Source organism: Castor canadensis, chromosome 3, assembly GCF_047511655.1.
Source record: "Castor canadensis chromosome 3, mCasCan1.hap1v2, whole genome shotgun sequence".
Lineage (NCBI taxonomy): Eukaryota > Metazoa > Chordata > Mammalia > Rodentia > Castoridae > Castor > Castor canadensis.
The window spans coordinates 187,430,523-187,451,583 of NC_133388.1; the positions used below are offsets into that span (position 1 = coordinate 187,430,523).

The 21,061-nt window shown below is 45.2% G+C and overlaps 1 protein-coding gene across 5 annotated transcripts in view; it reads right to left on the reverse strand.

Annotated features, from left to right (window-relative positions):
• Nucleotides 1-397: 397 nt before the first annotated feature.
• Asap1 (ArfGAP with SH3 domain, ankyrin repeat and PH domain 1) overlaps nucleotides 398-21,061 on the reverse strand; it is a 325,249-nt gene continuing 304,585 nt past the window's right edge. For all 5 annotated transcript variants that reach the window (XM_074069229.1, XM_074069232.1, XM_074069228.1 and 2 more), the window contains 5 exons: nucleotides 16,163-16,232; nucleotides 13,669-13,727; nucleotides 7,226-7,725; nucleotides 5,071-5,193; nucleotides 398-2,626 (listed from right to left, as the gene is read on the reverse strand). In XM_074069229.1, the coding sequence (XP_073925330.1) occupies nucleotides 2,552-2,626; nucleotides 5,071-5,193; nucleotides 7,226-7,725; nucleotides 13,669-13,727; nucleotides 16,163-16,232 (827 nt within the window). In that variant the 3' untranslated portion in view covers nucleotides 398-2,551. The remainder of the gene's footprint in view (nucleotides 2,627-5,070; nucleotides 5,194-7,225; nucleotides 7,726-13,668; nucleotides 13,728-16,162; nucleotides 16,233-21,061) is intronic.

Consider the following 21,061-nt stretch of genomic DNA (forward strand, 5'->3'; position numbering starts at 1 on the left):
CATGTTGAAGTTCTAGGCAATAAAAAAAATAAATAGCAATTGCTGTTCAACAGGAAAATAAGACACACACTATTTGCAGTACATAACTTTCCCTTTCTGGGGGAAAAGGAACTAATTTGCTATATTTTTCTTAAGGTTCCATACCTTCAAAATACTATATCATGTACAAAACTGCAGATAGTGGCCCACTGAGTTTAAGAACAAGATCAGATTTCAACTCAATAAGATCGCTAAAGGACTATCTCTAGTTTTCCTATGTCCCACAGTAAGGTTGATTAGAGAGAACTCAAATTCCTGATGGAAAACCAAAACCAAGCCAGAGGCAGGAAAAAAAAAAAAAAAAAGGTATGGAAGTGCTTTTGGGTGACTTATAGCAACAGGGGGAAAAGAACAACTATTGACTCTGTGCAATTTTAGGTGCGGTGCCTTTTTTTTTTTTTTTAACCAGTTTATTTCCTGATCATTTGAAAATAGTTTAGGGCACGAAAAAGAATGGTTCTTCAACCTAAAACATGCAAATGAATGAGCTGGGACACTGGGCAACCTAGACATTGACTTCCTGTCTTGACACCACAGTGGCTTAAACACCAAGGCTGCTGGCACTGCCAGCCACACCCCAGCATGTGGACTGACGCCTCCTGCTCTTGGTTTGGTGTGCCCTGACAGGGGGAAGTAGTTGCTTTAAATCAGTTTCTCCTAACAGCTGATAAAACATTTTGCAGGTTTGTCGTGCAAGGTTTATTTTTTAGGTGGCTGTTCAGAGTTTTCATAGTAACCACTTAAGCAGCAATAAATTAATATTTACTGAGCACTGTGACTCTGAGAGGGCTTTTCCTATGGGTTGTATTAGGAATTGTGCTTCTGTGACATTAACATTTGTCATTCATTGCCAAGATTATCTGCTTAAAAATATTAGTCTTCTATGTTGTTGCCAGAATCACAGTTTAAGTAGATATAATACTACAATGAAACACAAGCCCTGGAATCAGAATAGTCCCACTGCCCAGGGGCACCCCTACTGTCCAAAACTCAGACTGATGATGGGAAGACACACAATGTTCTTAATGGTCCAACAAGCATGGCCGGAATGAGAAAAACCAAGTGTGTGTGTGTGTGTGTGTGTGTGTGTATATGTGTGTGTGTGTGTGTATGTATGTATGTATGAGAAAGAAAGAGAGAGAGAGAGAGAGAGAGAGAGAGAGAAAGAGAAGCGGGGAGGGTGGTGAGAGACAAAGACACCAACTCCTCCTAGAGAGCTTTTTCACAGTGCAATTCATAGCAGCGTTCCAAAACTTGGTTACGAATTGACCTGAAGGGGACATGTCTATTGGGTAGAGCATAAGACGGGAAAACTTAGCTGTAACTGGGGTTTAAGCAAGAGGATGAAAAACAAAAACTTGGCTTCAGCACCTGAATTCTACCTTGGACAAATTGTGTGAAGGGTTGACTTTTAAAATTCTGCATCTTGAATAATCTTTTGAGAGTTTAAATTTATCCAAGAATAAAACTAAGAAAACAATTTCAAACTGGTACTTTAAATGCATTCAACACACCTGAAGGATGCTGACTCACAATACGGTATGTGAATTCATATTGTGGAGAAGGCTAAATGACTGATTAGAAACAAATGTTGCAACCTTATAATTTCTGCTTTAATGGCAATCAAGTTTAAAAAATGTACAGTTCAACTTATCCATTCTATTTATTCCTTTATAAAAGGCAGATTTCAGGTAAGCTTCTAAATGCATGCATAATGTAGAGGCTAATATTTTCTGGCAGTCCTTGGTTCCTGAAAGTTGAACTTCATCAGACGTGGTTTTAAATTTTTGTCAAAGTCGTCATAAAGGATATGTTATTTCTGCATAATGAGGTAATATCTCAGGGGCGGGCACTCATCATCAGGAGACAGGACAGACCCACTTGTCTAAACTTGCAGGAGGCTGTGTGCATTTAGAATGCCACAAGGAGTTTGGGTCAGTATTTTGCTGAAGAAATAACACTTATGTTTAACTGAGCACTTTTCTGCAATAAATACCAAAGTAGGTTTTGGTAGCTGTAAACTGTGTACACAGATAACTACAGGCTGGTCTGTCATGGAGCTAACTAAAGCTTCACCTGGAGAACAGAACCCACCTCTGCTAATGTTGCATTTTCAGTAACACCATTGAGAATACTGCATTGTTAGGAAGAGTCAATTCTATGCCCTTCAACGGGTGCTGGAGACCACTTTCTACTCACAAAGCCAGTGGTTCCTATACTCCTGTTTCCTTTATTTACTTGTGAAACAGCATAGAGAGAGAGATGTAAGTGCTAGATGCCAAGGATGGCTTTGGCAAACCAGTAGGGCACGCCGGGTCCCGAGGCAACCCTAATACTGGTGAAGGCAGAAGACCACAGGATATTTACAATACATACTATATTCCCCTCCTGTGTGGCCCTTCCATGAGTTTCTTATTCTGTAACAGCAGCTATATACACGATGTGCACAGGATTACACGGAGGCAGCAGTCTTGCATGAAGGATGGGGACAATCTTCAGATTCTGCTTTCTGCTAATCAGACAGGATGTGAACAAAGGACACCGGAAAGACCCCCTTCCTCTCAGGCTGTCCTTCGATGTGTCCAATCTGCAGGGAAAAAAAGAGTGGTCAGTTGGAGGCAGCAGGCAGCTGCCCGGGTAAGTGCAGTGGGTGAGAGCTGGCCAGAGACTCGAGGGAGGGTGGGGGTGTTCCAGGCTCCCTCTTCCCAAGCCTTTGTTGAGCCACAGAGGTCAAAGTCCACAACTATGTAACAGAGAAACAACCACAAAGTGGTCATCAGCAGATCTACAAAGATACTTCTGTATGGATCCCAATGCACCCCAGAGCCACCCAGACAGGTGGAATAATCTGCCTAAGCCCCAGCCCCCAGGGTGCTCAGCTGCTCTCCAGTGGGATGACTTCTGACAAACCTCATGAACCTCTTACTTATAAAACAGGACTAAAACCCCCTTCTTCTCAGGCTTGTATGATTATATTAAAAAGAAGAAAAAAATCTTTATATGGAAGGGGCTGCTATGTATCAATCTTGTGTCTTCTGGTTACTGTGGGGAAAGGATATTGTGCAAGTTTGAGACTGATTATGGCCTGTAGCAATCTTACTGTCTGCAGCATAAGCCTGTAAGCCACAGCTACCTGTAAAAATTTTTTAATAACCTCAATTAGATCAGTGTTCATTGCATCAAAAAGACTCATACCAGTGTTCAATGGAAAGAATAACATCATATGCCTTGGCTTTAAATGTCAAACACACTGAGGTGATTTAGGAGCAGGACCTGTGTCCAGCCCAGAGCTGGTTCCTTTTTTACCAGGCCTGTGAACACAGGGAGTCACTTATGCTACTGGTTTCCTGATCTGGGTGGTGTGGATAATGGCAGGATTGGGCCTATGCCCCTCATGGGCTCTTAGCTGGTATCATTCAGAGAGGCCTCTGAGTGGTACATCACTTTTAGCCAGACATCTTTATGTCCAGCTGGGTGTGGGAATGATATTAGAGATACCCATGAAAATGCTCCTCTTCTCCCAGGAGGCTCAACTGGGATCACAGAGATGATTTTCTCAGCAAAGAAAAGTGATCACTGCTTTACCCTAATAAAGTGAGTTTTGTGACATGTTGTGAGGTAGGATTAATCATGTCCCATTTTTTCTCTGAAGAAACAGACTTATAGAAGGGACATGCTTTATCCAAGGCCACAGAGCAAGTAACTGATGCCAGTTGGGGACTTTAGAGTCCATCTCTTTCACTGTCCTATGCTGGCAGGTACATGCAGGAAACAGGCCCAGCCCTGCCAACAGATGCCTCACTACACATGCCCAGTACTCCCTGCCCAATAGAGAAGAGAAGCCGTGCCATCCCAGTCTAGTCTCTCACCCTCCGTACTACTGTCATTCTCTGTTTGGGGCTCCTCCAAGCATGGAAGGATGGACTGGCACCCTTGCTTATACCCACCAGATGCCACTGCCTTCACCTTTCCTAGGTCCTGACAGTGAACATGTCTCCAGATATTTTCCCTGGATGGCAAAAATGCCCCCAGTTGAGAATCATTGCTTCAGTCCAAGCAAAACTCGCTGTCCCTACAGGCCCCAAAGAACAAAGCCAAGGTGCACGTGCACATGTGTGTGCGTGTGTCTGTGTGTAAGCGAATGTGTGTTTCTGGGCAGTTGCAGGTTCTGCTGGTCCAACTGCAGGTCTCTTTCCTAGCAGACAGAACTGACCCCATCCCCACCCCTCTGCCTTGGTAGGAGGGGCTCAAGCAGCCAAGGAAGCAGCATTCCTTGCTAATGTTGGGAAATGATCAATGGGAAAGTCTGAGAGGCAGCTATTGGCTGTGCCTTGGCCAGTTCCCACGAGGAGACTTATTTCCTGGGTAGACTGGGCAGCAAGGGATGCTGCTGTTGCAGGCCTCATACCTGGCAGCTCCAGGTCTCCAAGCAGCCCTGTGAGGTGGCAATAGATTTTCACGTAAAAGGAGTTTCTTAGATATTTTCATTTTATCTTGTAAAATTGTGTAAGAAAGGCATCAGTGCCCCGCCTTACAAAGAGACCTGAAGACTGACTGAGGATTGGGCAAGGACTGAGCATGGCTCTCAGCAGCACAAACTGCACCAGATGTATGACTCCTGGCCTGGGGCAGCGTGGAAGGTAAGTTGAAGCACACAGGCTTTGTGGCCAGGACCAACACAGAATCTTGACTGTCTGCTTATTAGCTGTGTGGCCAAGGGCAACTTGCTCAACTTTCTTGAGTTTTAGTTTTGCATCTGAAAAATTAGGAAACACCTTCAACACACAAGGTTGTTGTAAGATACTACAGGAAAAGCATATGTAAGTGATAATTCTCTTGACACATTTGTAAAGAAATATGTCTGTTTTCCTAGCATGTACTACAGTGACAGAATAGATCAAACACACAGGCCATAGGGTGATGGAAGTAGCTGGGAGGATCCTTGTGCCAGAGAGACGCTCTTTTCACTGTGCTGTCCGTCCAGGGCATACAGCGTGGCTGAGGGAATGAATGAAACAGAGTCATACATACCCACCACTCCTGGTCCTCTTCCCCTGTGACAATAATCACTTCTCCCTCGATGAACGTGAGCTCATCATCATTGTCTGCCTGGCAGTCGTAGATGGTCTTCACACGCCTCACTTTATTTTTCCCCTTTAATAAAAAATTTTGTTTTAGTGAAGAGAACAGACTGAAAGGGAGAAAAGAGTGCAATGCTCTTCGCAAGGTAGGTGACCTTGGGCAGGTAACTTAAAAATCCCTGAGCCTTGGTTTCCTCCAGTGTCAGGGTTGGGGAGAATGTCTGCCAGGTGTCCAGGGTACCATGTGCTCTAGAGGGACGACAGTTCCTTCCTCTATCAGAACCCAGTGCCCATGTTAGGGATCAAGCTTTACCAAATCACTTTCATCAGAAAGCAAACAATTCAGCTTCACCACGGAGTGCTCTGCCCTCCCCTCCCACCAGCCACAGTGTGCAGAAATGACAGCAGAGTCTAAAAATGTTTTTAGGAAACATGATGTAAAGCAAAATATGCAGCATTTGCATGTTCAATGTGCAGCATAAACAGATTTCTTAGTTCCCTTATGCAAAACAGCAGGTCCGGACTTGCTGCTGACCAGCCTGGGCTGGGAGGGATCTACGAGGTTCCCTAAGCAGTAGTAATTTTGACCAGTTTCGACTTGGGCTTTTTTTGGCTGGACTTCCAGTCCTGTACAAACAGGAAGATGCAAATGAAGACATCCCCTTCTAAGGAATACTTTTAGCACCCAACTAATTAAATCATTAGCAATAAAAAAAGCAAGCTGAGACTTTAAGTGTTCTGGACAAGTGACTGTTCCTCTCTGTCCCTGGTTTCTCCCTCCTCCTTTCTGGGCTCCTGTGGGCAGTGGGGGCTGAAAGGGGGAGTGGGAGGGGTCCTGGGAAGCCTTGCAGAACTGTGGCAGCAGCAGATTTTCATCTCTGTGCTGAGTAGCCAAGAAGGCCTGTGATGTGTTAATTTATAATGGGGAGGATTAAGTGAGATAATATGACTATAATGCATGCAGCATGAACTGGAATTGTGCACACATCAAAAGGCCAGCAGCAGTGCGTGGGAATTGTGGGAGGATCCTCTTGAACACAGCAAAAGTATCTACAACACTAACCATGGTGGTCTGAACGCCATGGGAAGGATGAGTTTTATTGTTCTGACTTCCTTTGTTTTGATGTGATACACTTTTATTGTAACATTATTTTATAACAAAATGTCAGTGGGGCAGAGCTTTCAAGTACAGTGGGAGGACTTTGGTCCCCCCCCACTTTTTTTTAAAACTGCGCTCAACCTGAGATGTTCTGTAGGGGGTGCAGCCATGTGTCTGCCTAGTGGTCCGGCAAACATTCTCCTCCCACCCTGACACTTGAGGAAATCGATGCTTGAAGATGGTCAGTGTGTTACACCTTTCTGGAGCATCACATCTCCATGAAGATTGTGGGGGAAAAACATTTTTACATTAAAATAAATATCATATACTACAGCATCTGAAGCATTTCATGACAATGATGGAATGTGGAGACATCTACAAAATTCCATCTGTGGAAGCCTCTGGACTTTCCCTCTGATTCCTCCAGGATGTGGTGAGAAGCAGACTTAGAAGATACTCAGAACCCAGAGAGGAGAACTATTTTCTTATGATCCTAGGGAAAGAAAAAGTTCCACCCCATGGGTAAATAAAGATACCATTGCTGAGCGTTTGCTACATCTCCACTACTGCTGCTCACTCACTGATGACTGCCTTTTTCTCCATGAGCTTGGGATTTCTCAGCTTCTTGTATAAGGAAGCAGGCTCAGAAGGTAAGTATGTTGCACAGTTGTGCAGATACATCAGGCACTGAAGCCAGGTCTTAAAGCCTGCCTACTGGGAGTCCAAAGCCTGCGTTCCTAACTACTACGAGACTCCATCCCACTGTAGTGCTTGTCCCAGAACAGAGAAATGCAGCCAGGTTGGTGAGCAAGAGCCTGTTTTCTTGTGCAAGTTGGAGCACATGCACTCTGCCCACTTTCAGTACTGCAGCAGAGTGCGGGATGCAGCTCAGTGCTAGAGCTTGTCTAGCATGCACAAGTTCTGGGTTTGTTCTCCGACACTGCAAAAGGAAAAAAAAAAAGTGCAGCTGGGGATTGGAAGTGCCTGAACACCGGTGCCCACCCACCGTATTGATTTTTCTGGGCAGTGGTACGGGTGTTTCTGGCAGAGTGGGCGTGAGGTCGTTGGACTCTTCAGATGTTTGCTTCTGGATGGTGTCTCTGGACTGCACATTTGGAGACAGATCTGCTGGGTGTGACTTCTGCATGATGTCTGAGGGCTGCTGTGTCTTGGGTGAGACATCGCCAGTCTGAGACTTTGCCAGCAGGTCTCCCAGCTGTGGTTTGGGAGGAAGATCCTTCACCTGTGGTTTAGGAGGTAAGTCTGAGAGCTGGGGCTTTGGTGGCAGGTCACCCAACTGTGGCTTAGGGGGCAGTTCTCCAGGCTTAGGTGGCAAATCTCCAATTTGGGGTTTGGGAGCCAGTTCTGTGGGCTTTGGGGGTAGGTCTCCAGGTGGTGGCTTTTGTGGTAACTCTGCCAACTGTGATGACTTCTGAAAAATCTCAGGTGGGATGTTGGCTTTGTCTAGGGAGAGATGATGGCTTGTTTCTGTTTTCCTTAGTGCCACTGTGGGAAAGAGAGAGACGGAGGTCAGGGAACAGAGCAGAGGCAGGAGAGGCAGCTTGCTTCCATCACAGTCACCTTAAAGAAGCCAAGCATCTTGAAGAGAACTGACCTACAGTGAGCGCTTGCAACAGATGAGCTCAAGCAAGGCACAGGCCACATTCTCTGCTTCTAACAAGGTCACAGTTGGAAGCCACATTACAATGCATGGCTTTATCCTTCAACTGTGTATGAACAGAATTTAAAAAACCCAAATCAGGGTATAAACAATTTACAGAAAACTGCAAACTATAGCTTATAGGTATAACTTCTTTGTATATACTGCTCTACAAGAGTATTTGCCCATTTTAAAAACTGTTGAAAGTACAAACATAATTACGAAGGAGCATTCTATTCAACACTGTAATCTGTGTTCATATAATTTATTTCCCCATTTTATATGATTCATGCAATACGTAAGACAAGAAATAAAAAGCTTCTTCTGTATGCAACCTCCTACAAGGTAACCTCTGTTACATGACGGTGATGCACATATGTGTATTTATATCATTTAAAAACAATAAACAGGATTACAATACAGACACTGTCTGAGACTTTGTCTCCCCTACTTTCTAAGTCACTTCTGTTTATTTTGTTTTAGCAGCTGCACACTATTCCATGGCTAAGGCCATGCCAGAATTTGTTAAACCATTCACACAGCTCTTTGTGCTGTCTACAGACACTCAGGATAAGTCTCCAATTCTAGCTCAACCACTTACTAGCTATGTGACCTCAGGCAAATTATACAACCTCTCTGTGCCTCAACTTCCTCATCTCTAAAGCTCTACCTCAAAGGGTTATCATGAGCATTACAGGAGCTAATCTATGTGAGGAATTTACTGACAGGACCTGGCAGGCTATAAGCAAGCTATAAATCAAGATTATCATTACTGTTAAGCAGGGCTCCTTGAGGCCAACATTTCTAGTTCTACAACTTTGGCTGGTGGTATAGGGGCCAACATTTAGTATGTACTCAGGGAGGAAATAGCTGAAAGGACAGAGTGAATCAAACTAAGGATTTTTTTTGTTTTGCAAGCTCCAGGAATAGCATCATGTATTTATTTACTTATTTTACACAGAAAGTGGTATAATTGCATATTGCAAGCAATGCCAGTACTTCTTTTACTTTTATGCAGAATCAAATTTCACAAGGGAGAGATAGCTGGTCAAATACCACCTACAACCCAGATTAAAAAAAATATACCAATGGAGTCACATAAGTAGTAAAAGAGAGTACTCTGAGGTCATTGCTAAATGTTGCCAAGACTACTGGAGAGTAATGAGAGCAAAATGAAGTTCAAAGTTTAAAACCAGGGATGTAAACATTCAAATTTTTTCTTTAGTCCCAAGGTAGGACTCTGGGATAAGTAAAGCAACCGTTACTTTGAAAAACAGGCTGTTACAAGAATAGCATGGATTTCATGGGACATTATCAAGGTACACTGGGTGATGACAGAGGCAGAAGAATATGAGAATGGACAAAACCCATAAGGAATTCCAGCAGCTACAGGGAAAGTGTAAATGATTCAGATTGAGGGGAGCTGGAAGGTATTCACAGCTCAGTTATGTTACTTAAATTTCATGGTACCTGTGTATAATTTTGAAAATAATAAAATACAGAGACAAATGGGCTAAAGATGTAGTACGATTTTACTCATCCTATTTTTTTTTTTTTTGGTGGTACTGCTGTTTGAACTCAGGGCCTTATGCTTATAGACAGGTGCCATGGCTACCAGCGCCCGTTTTCTCCTAAAACTTCAATATATTTAGAAAATCATCTGTAGAAGAAAGAGAAAGAGAAGGACAAGGAGAGGAGATAAACCTCAGTGTTGTAAACTGTCACAAGCTGCACTAGGCTTTTCCTGCTAGTGGCCTGTCTAGCCACATCCCTTCCCAAGGAAATCAGCTCAAGGGCTGGCCCTTCAGTTCCAGCTGATATGGCTTCACTCAAAAAGTGGAATGCGGCTTGCCTGCAAGTTTGAAATTGGGTAAACTTTGCCCTGTGCAGGCAGCACAGAGGGAAAAACTGGGAGATTCCCGTGGCTGTGGGGCTGGGAAGGTTGTCGGGAGCTAAGTGGATGGGGGGATAGAAACTGTAAGTGCCAAGTATCCAAAGCTCTCAAATATACAAGCCCTTCTCTGTACTCCCACTATAGGAATCCATCCTAAAACACACTGAAGTGGTCTGGAGCCATGACCTGTGGCACCCTACCACCCCCGAGGGTGAGGAAACTGCAAAGGAGGTGCCAAGAGGGTTATCTGTGCTGGAAGAACCAAGCCCACAGCATGGCACCTCAGGCAAGAATGAACAGCGAGGCCAAAAACCATAGGTGCTGCGTGGGATGGCATGGGGCTGACCACTGGTACCGTGCAGGACTTATGAGAGCATGGGCTAATGGGTGTCAACTTCCTATGAAGAGAGAGGATCGCACACCATGTGCCTCCTAACAGGATGCAACGCAGCTGAGGAAGTGGTTTCACCAAAGCCTGAACCTGCATCTGCTCAGGTCTTTGATCTCACTCCCAACGACAGGAATCCAGAGGGCAGAAGGACATGTGGAAGGAACACACGGGGATGCAAAGAGTAAGATCCAGACTGGAAGAGCAATGGGCGAGTGTTACCCAGCTCCTCAACAAAAGGAGGGGAAGCAGGGTGCTATAGTGTGCACTCCTTTGTCTATCCCCAAGGTTGCACGTATTGCAGCACGATCCTCATTGTGTGGTGGCTTTATAAAAAGAAGGATAACATGAAGGCACACACATTCCCTGTCTCTAGCCATGTGCTGCCTTGTGCCACCTCAGTCTCATCTCTGCCAGCAAGCAGTCACCAGGTACAGCCCCTATACCTTATACTTCCAGAACCATGAGCCCAAATAAACCTTTTTTCCTTATTAAACCTCAGTATTTTGTCATAGTAATGAAGCCTGAATTAATAAACAGAAAAACCGCGATCTAAGCAATTTAGTAGATAAATCAATCAGCTGTAATGTGTTGACCTTATTTTGATCCTTATTCAAATAATTTGTAGGAGACATTTTATGAGGCAATTGGAAATGTGAATACTTGTATTTGATGACACTATGGGATTTTTGTTTTTTAGATGTGATATTGAGATTGCATGTGTGTGAGATGATGTGGTATTCATTCCTGTAGAACAAGGAGTGGGGGTTGGGGAAACAGATGAAACAGGATCAGGCACAAACCTGTAAATGTTGGAGACAGGTGATGACTATTGGGAGGCTGCATCACACTGCTGGTAGTTTCTGTATGTTTTTTATGGGAAATTTCAAAGTAGCTGGTACATTTTCACTGAGAGACAGCGCAAGCAGAGCCGTGGGGTGTGGTGGGAGGGATGTGTGTCAGGCAGTCTTCGTGCATTCTGACGGGAGGCTCAGGAAGGACAGTGCCACCAAAGAGGAGATGAGAGCTGGAGTGCTGCCCCGTGGGTGAGGGTACAGGGTCTACCTCAGGACACAGGCCTCTGCGTGCAGCCAGGTGGGGCACATGGTGGTGGCTGGGGAGGCTTGTGTCCTGATTCACAGAAAAAGCAGAAGCCAGGTGCTCCAGGGAAGGGGACAGTGTGAAGGGTGGGTAGCAAGGGCCAGCACTGCTGGGCAGCAGCAGAGGACTTTGAGAGGTCAAGGTCAGGAGAGTAAGACTAGTACCCTACCTTGACTATGCTTCACTAGGTTCCATCCTGCTGCCTGAGCAGGTAAGGGAGTCAGTCAGCAAGCAGAACACAGCCCAGGAGGGTATGGAGGGAAGACAGAGAAGGAGGGAGCAGGTCAGGGATCACTTGGGGTAACAGCTGATTCAGGCCTAGGAGGACAGAGTAGGAATGGAACAAGGAATCACTTGGGTTCGAGTGCTACAGAAAGTGAGTAGGGAGGCAGATAGAGGGACTCAGTGGTAAGATGTGAGGGAGTGACACAGGGTGGAACCTGGGGCAGCTTGTAGCAAGGGGCAGTGTCAGGGAAACTCATCTCAAACACTAAGAACAGGACAGCACATTGGGCAGTTTAAAAAACACCACCCAACTCCTCAGGCAGGGGAGGCTGCCTCCTGGGGCTCTGCTACCTAACCCATGCCTGGACCCACTTACCAATGCTTGCCTGAAGGTGACTTGATTCAAGAACTTTCAAGAGGGGTGGATTCCAAATTCCCTCCATTAATCTTTAGTTTGCTTTCTACTCAGGCTACACCACAGAGCACAGGGCTGGGCTCAGATGTCCTGCCGCTGGCACTGAATCAACACTGACCACCCAGTCACCAGAGCTCCTCTGAGCCTTCCTGGTGTACCAGGCTTCCACAAGGATCAAATGAAGCAGGCCCCACTGGAGGGGTCTGGTGACTCTAAAGGTGAGCAGAGCTCTTCAGGGTCACTTGTGTTGTAATAGAAGGCTGAAATCTTGGCTTTAAAATAAATGAAAAGTGTGGTCAGGATAACAGAAGGTTTGGTCAGAGTGGAATGTCTGCTTGGCAAAGCAGCAGTGTTTACAGACACTGCTTTCTTAGGCTTCACAGAGTATGGGTGTTTCCACTCTGTGTGACAGATGCCACCCCAGAGGAGGATTCCTTTGGCCATCTATTTTTTAGGGGCTTTCTGAACCATGAATTCATTCTGTCCTTACAAAATCTCACTGAGTTGAGAGGATTCCCCATTCCTCAACTGAGGAATGCAGGTCACTTGCCCAAGGTCACAACTTGAGTGGATGAACTGGGACTGGCTCCTAAGTTTCTCTGATCATGTGTCTAAGAGAGAAAAGGGTGGCACCTGGGGATCATGGCTGTCTGCCGAGAAAGTATTGTTTTCTTAGGACAAGTACAGTGTTTTGTAACTCACAGATTTCAAATCTATGAGTATTTGGTTCCAAGGAGACTGTTGTTGAGGAAAAAATATGGATACTCAGGGTGCATAGAGTTCAGTCCTATATTGTAGATGTTTCGCCATTTTTCTCTTAATGCCACCCAGCTTATGCTAAAGACATGCTGTCTTTCAACAGATCTAAAATTTTCACTTTATCACTTAAGTACATTAGCTTTGACTTTAATCTTTGGGAGGCATATTTCACAAAACTAAGAGCAGGAAAGCTGAGCGCCAGTAGCTCTTGCCTGTAGTCCTAGCTACATGAGAGGTTGAGATTGGGAGGATTGAGGTTGGACTAGCCCGAGCAAAAACCTCAAGAGACCCTATCTCAACCAGTAGTTACATGCCGTGACACGTCTGCCATCCCAAGCTACACAGGAGGCTGAGTTCGGAAGATCACAGTTCTAGACTAGCCTGGGCAAAAAAAGGTTGTGAGACTCCATCTCAATGAATAAAATAGCTGAGTGTGGTAGCCAATGTTCCTGTCATCCCAGTGATGCTGGGAAGCTTAAAATAGGAGGATGGCAGTCCAGGACATCCAGGGCAAAAATGAGGTCATCCTAGGCAAAAACGAGGGCTGGGGGTGTGGCTTACATGGTAGAGCATCTGCTTAGCAAGCATGAAACCCTGAGTTCAAACCCCAGTACCACCAAAAAAAAAAAAAAAGAGCAGGGAAACAGCAGATCACAATGATTTAAAGTCAAGCAATGATAACTGGGACTATGTGGGATTGACTGAGAGCTTCTCTGAGTCAACTGAGCTGTGTGACGTGTGCTTGGGAATTTACAATTTACTTTTAAAATTTCTTTTGATTTTTAAGATCTACTATTATTTTTTTGGCCATGCTTGGTCAAAGCTGCATGTAATCCGTCTGTGAGTAAGGCAGGCTTACTGTACTTGCTTTCATTTAACAAGTACACGCTCAATACTGCTCTAGACACCTGTGATAGATCAGGGAACAACAGACACAAGACCTTTGTCCCTTGCGAGATGCAGTGACACTTTAGTTACATGTGGAACATGAGAAAGACAAATCTTACCTTTCTGAGGTAGTTTGGGAAGAACTCTTGGGCCAAGGGCAGTCTTTGCAGAACTGGTGCTAATTAATAAATAACAATCATTTAGGATCAAAAAGTGCTGAAATGTATCAATAGTGATCTATTATTCAAATGAGCCAAAGGCATTTACAGAATTATTTAAAGGATCCTTTTAAAATTTCTTAAGCAAAAGATTACAGTATATTTTCTTTTTTTCAGTTGTCTGGCTAGAGAAGGATACAGGAAGTGTGAGGACAAAAAAGTACCCATTAATGACAAAGAAAAACAGTCCAGTCCTTCCCACAGGGAATACCGTGTGTGACAGCACCTGGCACTCTGCATGCTGTGTTCCTGATGTAGTGCACAGAAGTACCTCATCTCAAGTTATCCCAAAGCAGCCCTTGTTCCCGCATTTTCGGATAAGGAAATTGAGGTGGGTGGAGTGTCAGTGACTGGCAGAAGGTCCCCAGGCCAGTCAGTGATGGAAGTGGAAAGTCAGCACCGTGGGCCCCCAAACCCTTTCTTCCTCCTCCACACCAAACAGAGGGCTCGGGTTCTCAGGCTTACAGGCTTGCCCTGCCTGTGGCCTCCTTTTGGAGGACATGTAAATGAGTAGGGGAAAAAACACCCCAGTCCCTGGAATAGAAATCTGCACCATGTGGTTTGAACAGTCAAATAAGGCATATATCAGCTGGACACCGTGGCTTCCCTCGGGGACAGTCCTCAGAAGCTCCAGGAGCTGTGCACCCAAGGGTCTGAGCCATGAACTCGGGCCTCTGATGTCCCAAGAGTTGGCTCTTTGTCATCTTCACTGCATTTAAAGGGAAAGGAAAAAACAACCACAAGGATCACGGGGAGATAATGAGACATATGCTTCCTTCTTCTGCCTGGTCCCTGGGTACCCTGGGTTTGCCTGCTCTTGCCTAGATCTCTGGCAATCCTCCTACCCTGGGGGACTGGAGGGCAACACTGCTGGGAAGCCAGCACTAAATGAGAAACAGTGAATGTGAGACACTTTGTTTCTAACCTTTTTTTTTTTGGTGCTACTGGGGTTTGAACTCAGGGTCTAATGCTTGCTAATCCTTGAGCCACTCTCCTGGACCACTTCCAGCATTTTTGGACTGTGTTTTTCTACTGTCTTGCCTCACATTTTCCCAGAGGCTCAGCTGTCTACCACTGGTGTGAGCATGACTCACTGTCACTCCCGGGCACGTTTCTAAGGCTAAAGCCTAGAGGTTCAGAGTCCTTACACAGAAGCCCCTGGACCAATACTGCGTGTGCCTGGGCTGTTTCCCATAGGAAATAAACACAACGCTTGTGGTGCTGTCCACGTAGTGTGCACACGTGTGGGTAGGTGAGGGGGTCGAAAACTGAACGCATCACCCAGTGGCTCAGGTGATAAGCACACTGATCCAGGGCAAAACATTTTACGAGTGCTTTCTGTGTGCCACTCTCTCTGTTCTGGAAGACCACAGAACTGCTGCTTTATGGGATACCCCAAAGGACCGAGTGAGAATGAAGGTAGGCCGAGGGTGAGGAAGGCCTGGGGCACAAAGTACAGCCAGCCAGCTCTGACAGCCATGCTGCCACTGAATTGCTCTGGGCACCTCAGATTCCTTATCCAAGAAACTGAGGATGATGTTAACTAGACCTATACCACAGGGCTATAGAGATTAAGACAGTGACATTAAAAGAAATAAGGTTTAGGGTTGGGCATGGTGGTGCAGACCTATAATTTCAGCTATGTAGTTGGCAGTTAGGAGGACAACTGTCAGAGACCAGCCCTTGGTAAAAACTATAAGACCCTATCTTAAAAAAAAAAACAAAAAAACAAAAAGGACTGCAGGAGGCATGGCTAAAGTGGTAGAACACTTGCCTAGCAAGCACAAAGTCCTCAGTTAAAGCCTCAGTAATGCAAAAAAAAAAAAAAAAGTTTGTTTTTTAATCTTTGATAAACTCTGCAAAGCAGCCCCTTCCCCTGCACCCAGCTGATTCTTTCTCCTGGAGGTTCTGGGTCTGGAAGTGGCTCTGTGCCTGATCCCAGTTGCACCTCTAGAGAAAATCCTTTGGGGCGGGGCTTGGTAAATACTTCTGTAAGTAGAACTCCCAAAGCACCCTGCTTCAGTGAGGGTGGGGGGTGGGGAGGACAAGAGGGAAAGTCACAAAAGAAAATTACTGAATTAAAATCAAGAATAAACACACAGGCTTGTTCTGATGGGAGTTGGTTCAGACTGCTGTAGGACTGACTCTAGCCATCAGGGCAGGGGTGAGCTCCACTGTCACTGCATGGAGAGAGCTGTACAGTTACAGAGCTGCACTTGGCAAAGCTGCTTTATTATGGCCCAGGAGCAAGGTGCTGATGCAAACCCAGCGTGGACTTTCAGTTTCTCATTATAAACCACAGTCAGGTGACCACACTTTGAGTAACACCAGGAAAACAGCTAAAACCCACTTCTATAACCCTGTCCACAGGAGAGGAAGCACTAGGGCAGCTCACCTTGACTGCTGAGACAGTCCCTCAAACTTGTTCGTGGTCTTACTTGAAGATGATGGACCCACATCATTACCTACAAGGAAAATCAAAAAGTTGAACCTATGAGGAAAATCAAAAGTTGAGAGTTGCATCTTCAGACACAGATATGATATAGGGACACATGGCTTTAGCAGACTGGTACTCCCTGGGTTTAAGAAAGGCATTTGAAAGACTTAAGTCAGAAGAATATGCATTTCTGGCATTAATGCACAACAAAACTAAGCCCTGTTTTGGCTTTGAGGATGCTTTTATCGCCAGTCAAGGAGTATGTCGAGGAGATGAGCCCTTAACAGGGCCTCTGTGATCATAGGAACTTGATCATTTCCCAGGAGTTCAGGATCTGGTTCTTGGCTTGGGAGCGCAGAAAAATCCAGTAAGACATCAAGTTTGCCCAGAGGTTGCCATGCTGAGAAAATGTCCTTTGGTAACCAGATCAGATGACATGCCTAGCTCAGTGTGGGCATGAGTGGGGACAGTGCCAGTGATGATAACAGGTCCTCACCTCAACTATTCGCTGACTCACCGTTTATTCGAATGGTAACACTGATGAAGCACCTGCCCTGCACAAGGCATGAAATGTGGAGCAGCAGGCACAAGCAAATCTGGCTTGGGAGACCGACATGTAGGAACTATTTAATAATGCAGAATGAAATGAACAGAGTCGGTTAGCCATTAAGAAAATGAAGAGGAAATTAGTGCCTAAAATCCAAGTGGTAAGAGAGGATAGGGACTGTCTTCCTCAGAGGACATGGTGCTTACACAGGTAGAACTTTCTAGTGGGACAATGGCAAAACCAGAGGCACACAGGTGGATGGACATGTGCTTTGTCCAGGAGAAGGTCAAAACACTGCTTAGAATACCAGTGGATTTTTCTGTGACCAATCCACAGAGGAGGAGTGCAGGGCAGGGCTGGGGATGCCTGGAGGAACTGGGATAAGGGAAGAACCCAACTGCTCCTCACTCAATCGCACCAACGGTTGCCCAGACAACACTTTCACCTCTGTCTGGGTTTCACAACATGAAAGACTGGCACCCCCTTTTTAAAGATCAGCAAATGAGGCTAAATGTATAAAAGGCTATAGGCTAAGTGATGTGCCTAAGAGTCCTGACCACAAATCTATGTGCTCTGCTCCCATCATCACGTCCCAAGAGTAACACGAATCACAGCAACTACCATGAGCAAGGTATTACGCTCAAGAGAAATAATGGAGTTACCTCCGCCATTTTATACAAGAAGAAAAATGCAGAGGTGTAAAGTAACTTGCCCAACGTGAAGCAGCTGGGGAGAGTCAGTGATTGCTAACCCAGTGTGCATGAGTGAACTGGCTACCAGCAGGCTGAATCCCCTGGCTCCACTGTGATCGTTCTCTGTTGTCACATGGCTGAGTCATGATGGCAGGGGCCACGGCTCACGCCCACAGGCCCAAATGTCCACAGTCCCGATTTTATCTCCCTCTCTAGTGTATATGTGTGAGGTGAACATGATCAAAAGTGCGGGTAGGAAAACAGAACACTGAAACTTGATAAAAACTGTTTTAAAAAGGGGGTGGGGAGGGGAGATAGAGAGTAATAGAACAGCAAATTTGGTCAAGGTACATAATATGTATGTATGGCAACATCAGAATCAAACCCCTTTGCATAATTTATATACACTAAAAAAGAAAGAAGAAAATAATTTCCTTCTTTGGCAACTCAAGGCGATCTGCCATTCTTCATTAGACTCTGTTTTGATGCCTCTGTAACTTTGCCCTTTGTTCTTTCCCCTATGCCTACCTGTTCCCACTGTTGGGGAATTCCTACAAAATATTCAAAGAACATCTCTCCCAAGTCACTTTCTGAGAAGTCTTCCCTGGCAGACTGACCTTCTCCTTCTGGGGACTGCTTAGGGTGAAGTTTTGAAGACAGACAAGCCGGGGCTTGATTTCACCGGTACCACTGACCTAGGGGTATGGACTTGGAGGACATTGCTGGTTCTGCCAAGCCTCCATCTCCTCATCTATACAACAGGAATGATGACTACACCTGCTACACTAGACGGGCATGAGCATGAAAGAGAATGAACTGTGGCTTGTGGAGCACGAGGCTGGTCTATGGGAAGCATGACACAAGTGCTAATGACTTTCCATAGCTTTCGGATGGATGTGACAGAAATGATGTGGATGCACTCAGTGAACGGCAACTTCTTCCTCACCTTTATGACCTGGCTTTCTAGAATGATGTGGCACAGAGGACCAATAGGTACCTGCTGCAGAAAGGTAGTACCAACAGCACTGGCTCCTCAACTTCTCTGCCACAGTGTGATTTCTCACACCTGGTGGGAAGCCATCTGTGGCAGATTGACACCAACCCTGTCATTCTGAGCTAAGCAAAGGTGTCCTGCTGTGCTGGGGAATAAAAACGTGGCTTTGAAAAAAATTCTGAAAATATGATAGTACTAAAAAGAGGAGAAAGAGGAGTAAAAATATGGAAGTAGCTCAATTCTTTTTCCTCTGTGCTTGGAAAAGGTCCTTGGTAGGTCACACAGATGTGTGTAAGACAGCTGGAGACAGATGTTGGGCAGGCAAGAAATTGTGGGCAAGAACATGGCCACTTATGCAGCTCAGATGCTGCAGAATGAGAGTTGTGGGTGCCAGCTCAGTACTGAGCAGCATGCAGGCGCCAAGAGTCTTCTGGAGCAGTGAGTGTGTATGGTCTTGGAGTCAGAAGAGGGTTCAAATTCCAGTTCTGAAGTTACTCCATTTGTGATCTTATGCAAGTCATTCAACTTCTCTGTGCTTCAATTTCCTCAACAGTAAAACTTGTCTTACAGGTTGGTTATGAGGACTTAACTTAAAAAAAGGTATGAAAAAAATTATTTGAGGTAGGCTGGGCAGTGGCTCAATGCCTATAATTCCAGTTACTCAGGATGTGGAAACTGGGAGGATTATGGTTGGAGACTCCATCTCAACCAACAACCAGGCTTGGTGGCACGTGCCCATCACCCAGCTATGCAGGAGGCTATAGGGCAGAAGGATTTTGGTGGAAACTGGCTCTGTGCAAAAACACGTACCCTACTTGAACAATAACTAAAGCAAAAAAGGGCTAAAGGTGTGGATCAAGTGGCAGAGCAAGTGCAAGGCTATGAGTTCAAATCCTAGTACTGCCAAAAAATTATCTGTTCTACATTAAAAATATATTACAGTCCAGTGGCCAAGGATGAACTATGACTGCTGGAGGTCAATTATGCAGGAACTGGTGGAATGTGGATCAGAACTTGGGCTTCTGGAATGCTTGATCCTGTGATGTACACTGCAGAAACTTCTCTAAATGCTGAAGGATGAAGGTCCCTGGGGAATTGCTCTCAAGTATTAATTCCAAGAATCTCAAGTGTGAGATCAGGGTTAATCTTACACATAGCACAAACTCCTGTGATACGCTTAGAGTAGTCCACTTTCACCACAGCATATGACCTGATCTCATGGATGCCGAGATCACACACCTGGACTTCAGGTTACTTTCCTATCTTCACTCTCACCTTTGTACTCATTTCCTTACTATTTATTTTTATTATTATTATTTTTTTATTCATATGTGCATACAATGTTTGGGTCATTTCTCCCAGCGCCCCCCCCCCCCCGCTCCCTCCCTCTACCCCCCACCCCCTTGATACCCGGCAGAAACTATTTTGCCCTTATCTCTAATTTTGTTGTAGAGAGAGTATAAGCAATAATAGGAAGGAACAAGGGGTTTTGCTGGTTGAGATAAGGATAGCTATACAGGGCATTGACTCACATTGATTTCCTGTGCATGTGTGTTACCTTCTAGGTTAATTCTTCTTGATCTAACCTTTTCTCTAGTACCTGTTCCCCTTTTCCTATTGGCCTCAGTTGCTTTAAAGTATCTGCTTTAGTTCTCTGCACTGAGGGCAACAAAAGCTATCTAGTTTTTTGGGTGTCTTACCTATCCTCACCCCTCCCTTGTATGCTCTCGCTTTTATCTTGTGATCAAAGTCCAATTCCCTTGTTGTGTTTGCCCTTGATCTAATGTCCACATATGAGGGAGAACATACGATTTTTGGTCTTTTGGGCCAGGATAACCTCACTCGGAACGATGTTCTCCAATTCCATCCATTTACCAGCGAATGGTAACATTTCGTTCTTCTTCATGGCTGCATAAAATTCCATTGTGTATAGATACCACATTTTCTTAATCCATTTGTCAGTGGTGGGGCATCTTGGCTGTTTCCATAACTTGGCTATTGTGAATAGTGCCGCAATAAACATGGGTGTGCAGGTGCCTCTGGAGTAACCTGTGTCACAGTCTTTTGGGTATATCCCCAAGAGTGGTATTGCTGGATCAAATGGTAGATCAATGTTTAGCTTTTTAAGTAGCCTCCAAATTTTTTTCCAGAGTGGTTGTACTCATTTACATTCCCACCAACAGTGTAAGAGGGTTCCTTTATCCCTGCATCCTCGCCAACACCTGTTGTTGGTGGTGTTTCTAATGATGGCTATTCTGACAGGGGTGAGGTGGAATCTTAGTGTTCGTTTCCTTACTATTTAGTGTGTGTTAAGATATGTGTTGGTCTGTTTGAAAGCATGTAATTAAACATGCCAATACAATGTCACTTCAGACATCATAAAGTCCTCATACAACTCAAAACTGCCCTCTGGCTTGTTTTCCTACCAGAAGCCTTAGCTGTCTCCTGTGACAGATGGCTGGTGGGCATCAGGACTGCAATGGCTAGGCTCTCCTGGGCACTGAGGACATTGTAGTTCTGGTAGGGAAGAAACCTGAAGTGGCCTCCCTGCCTGGGTGTCCTGCACTGCATCCTGGGTTATCTTTGCCAAGAGGAGTACTTTTTCCATGTCTCAGCTTCGTAGG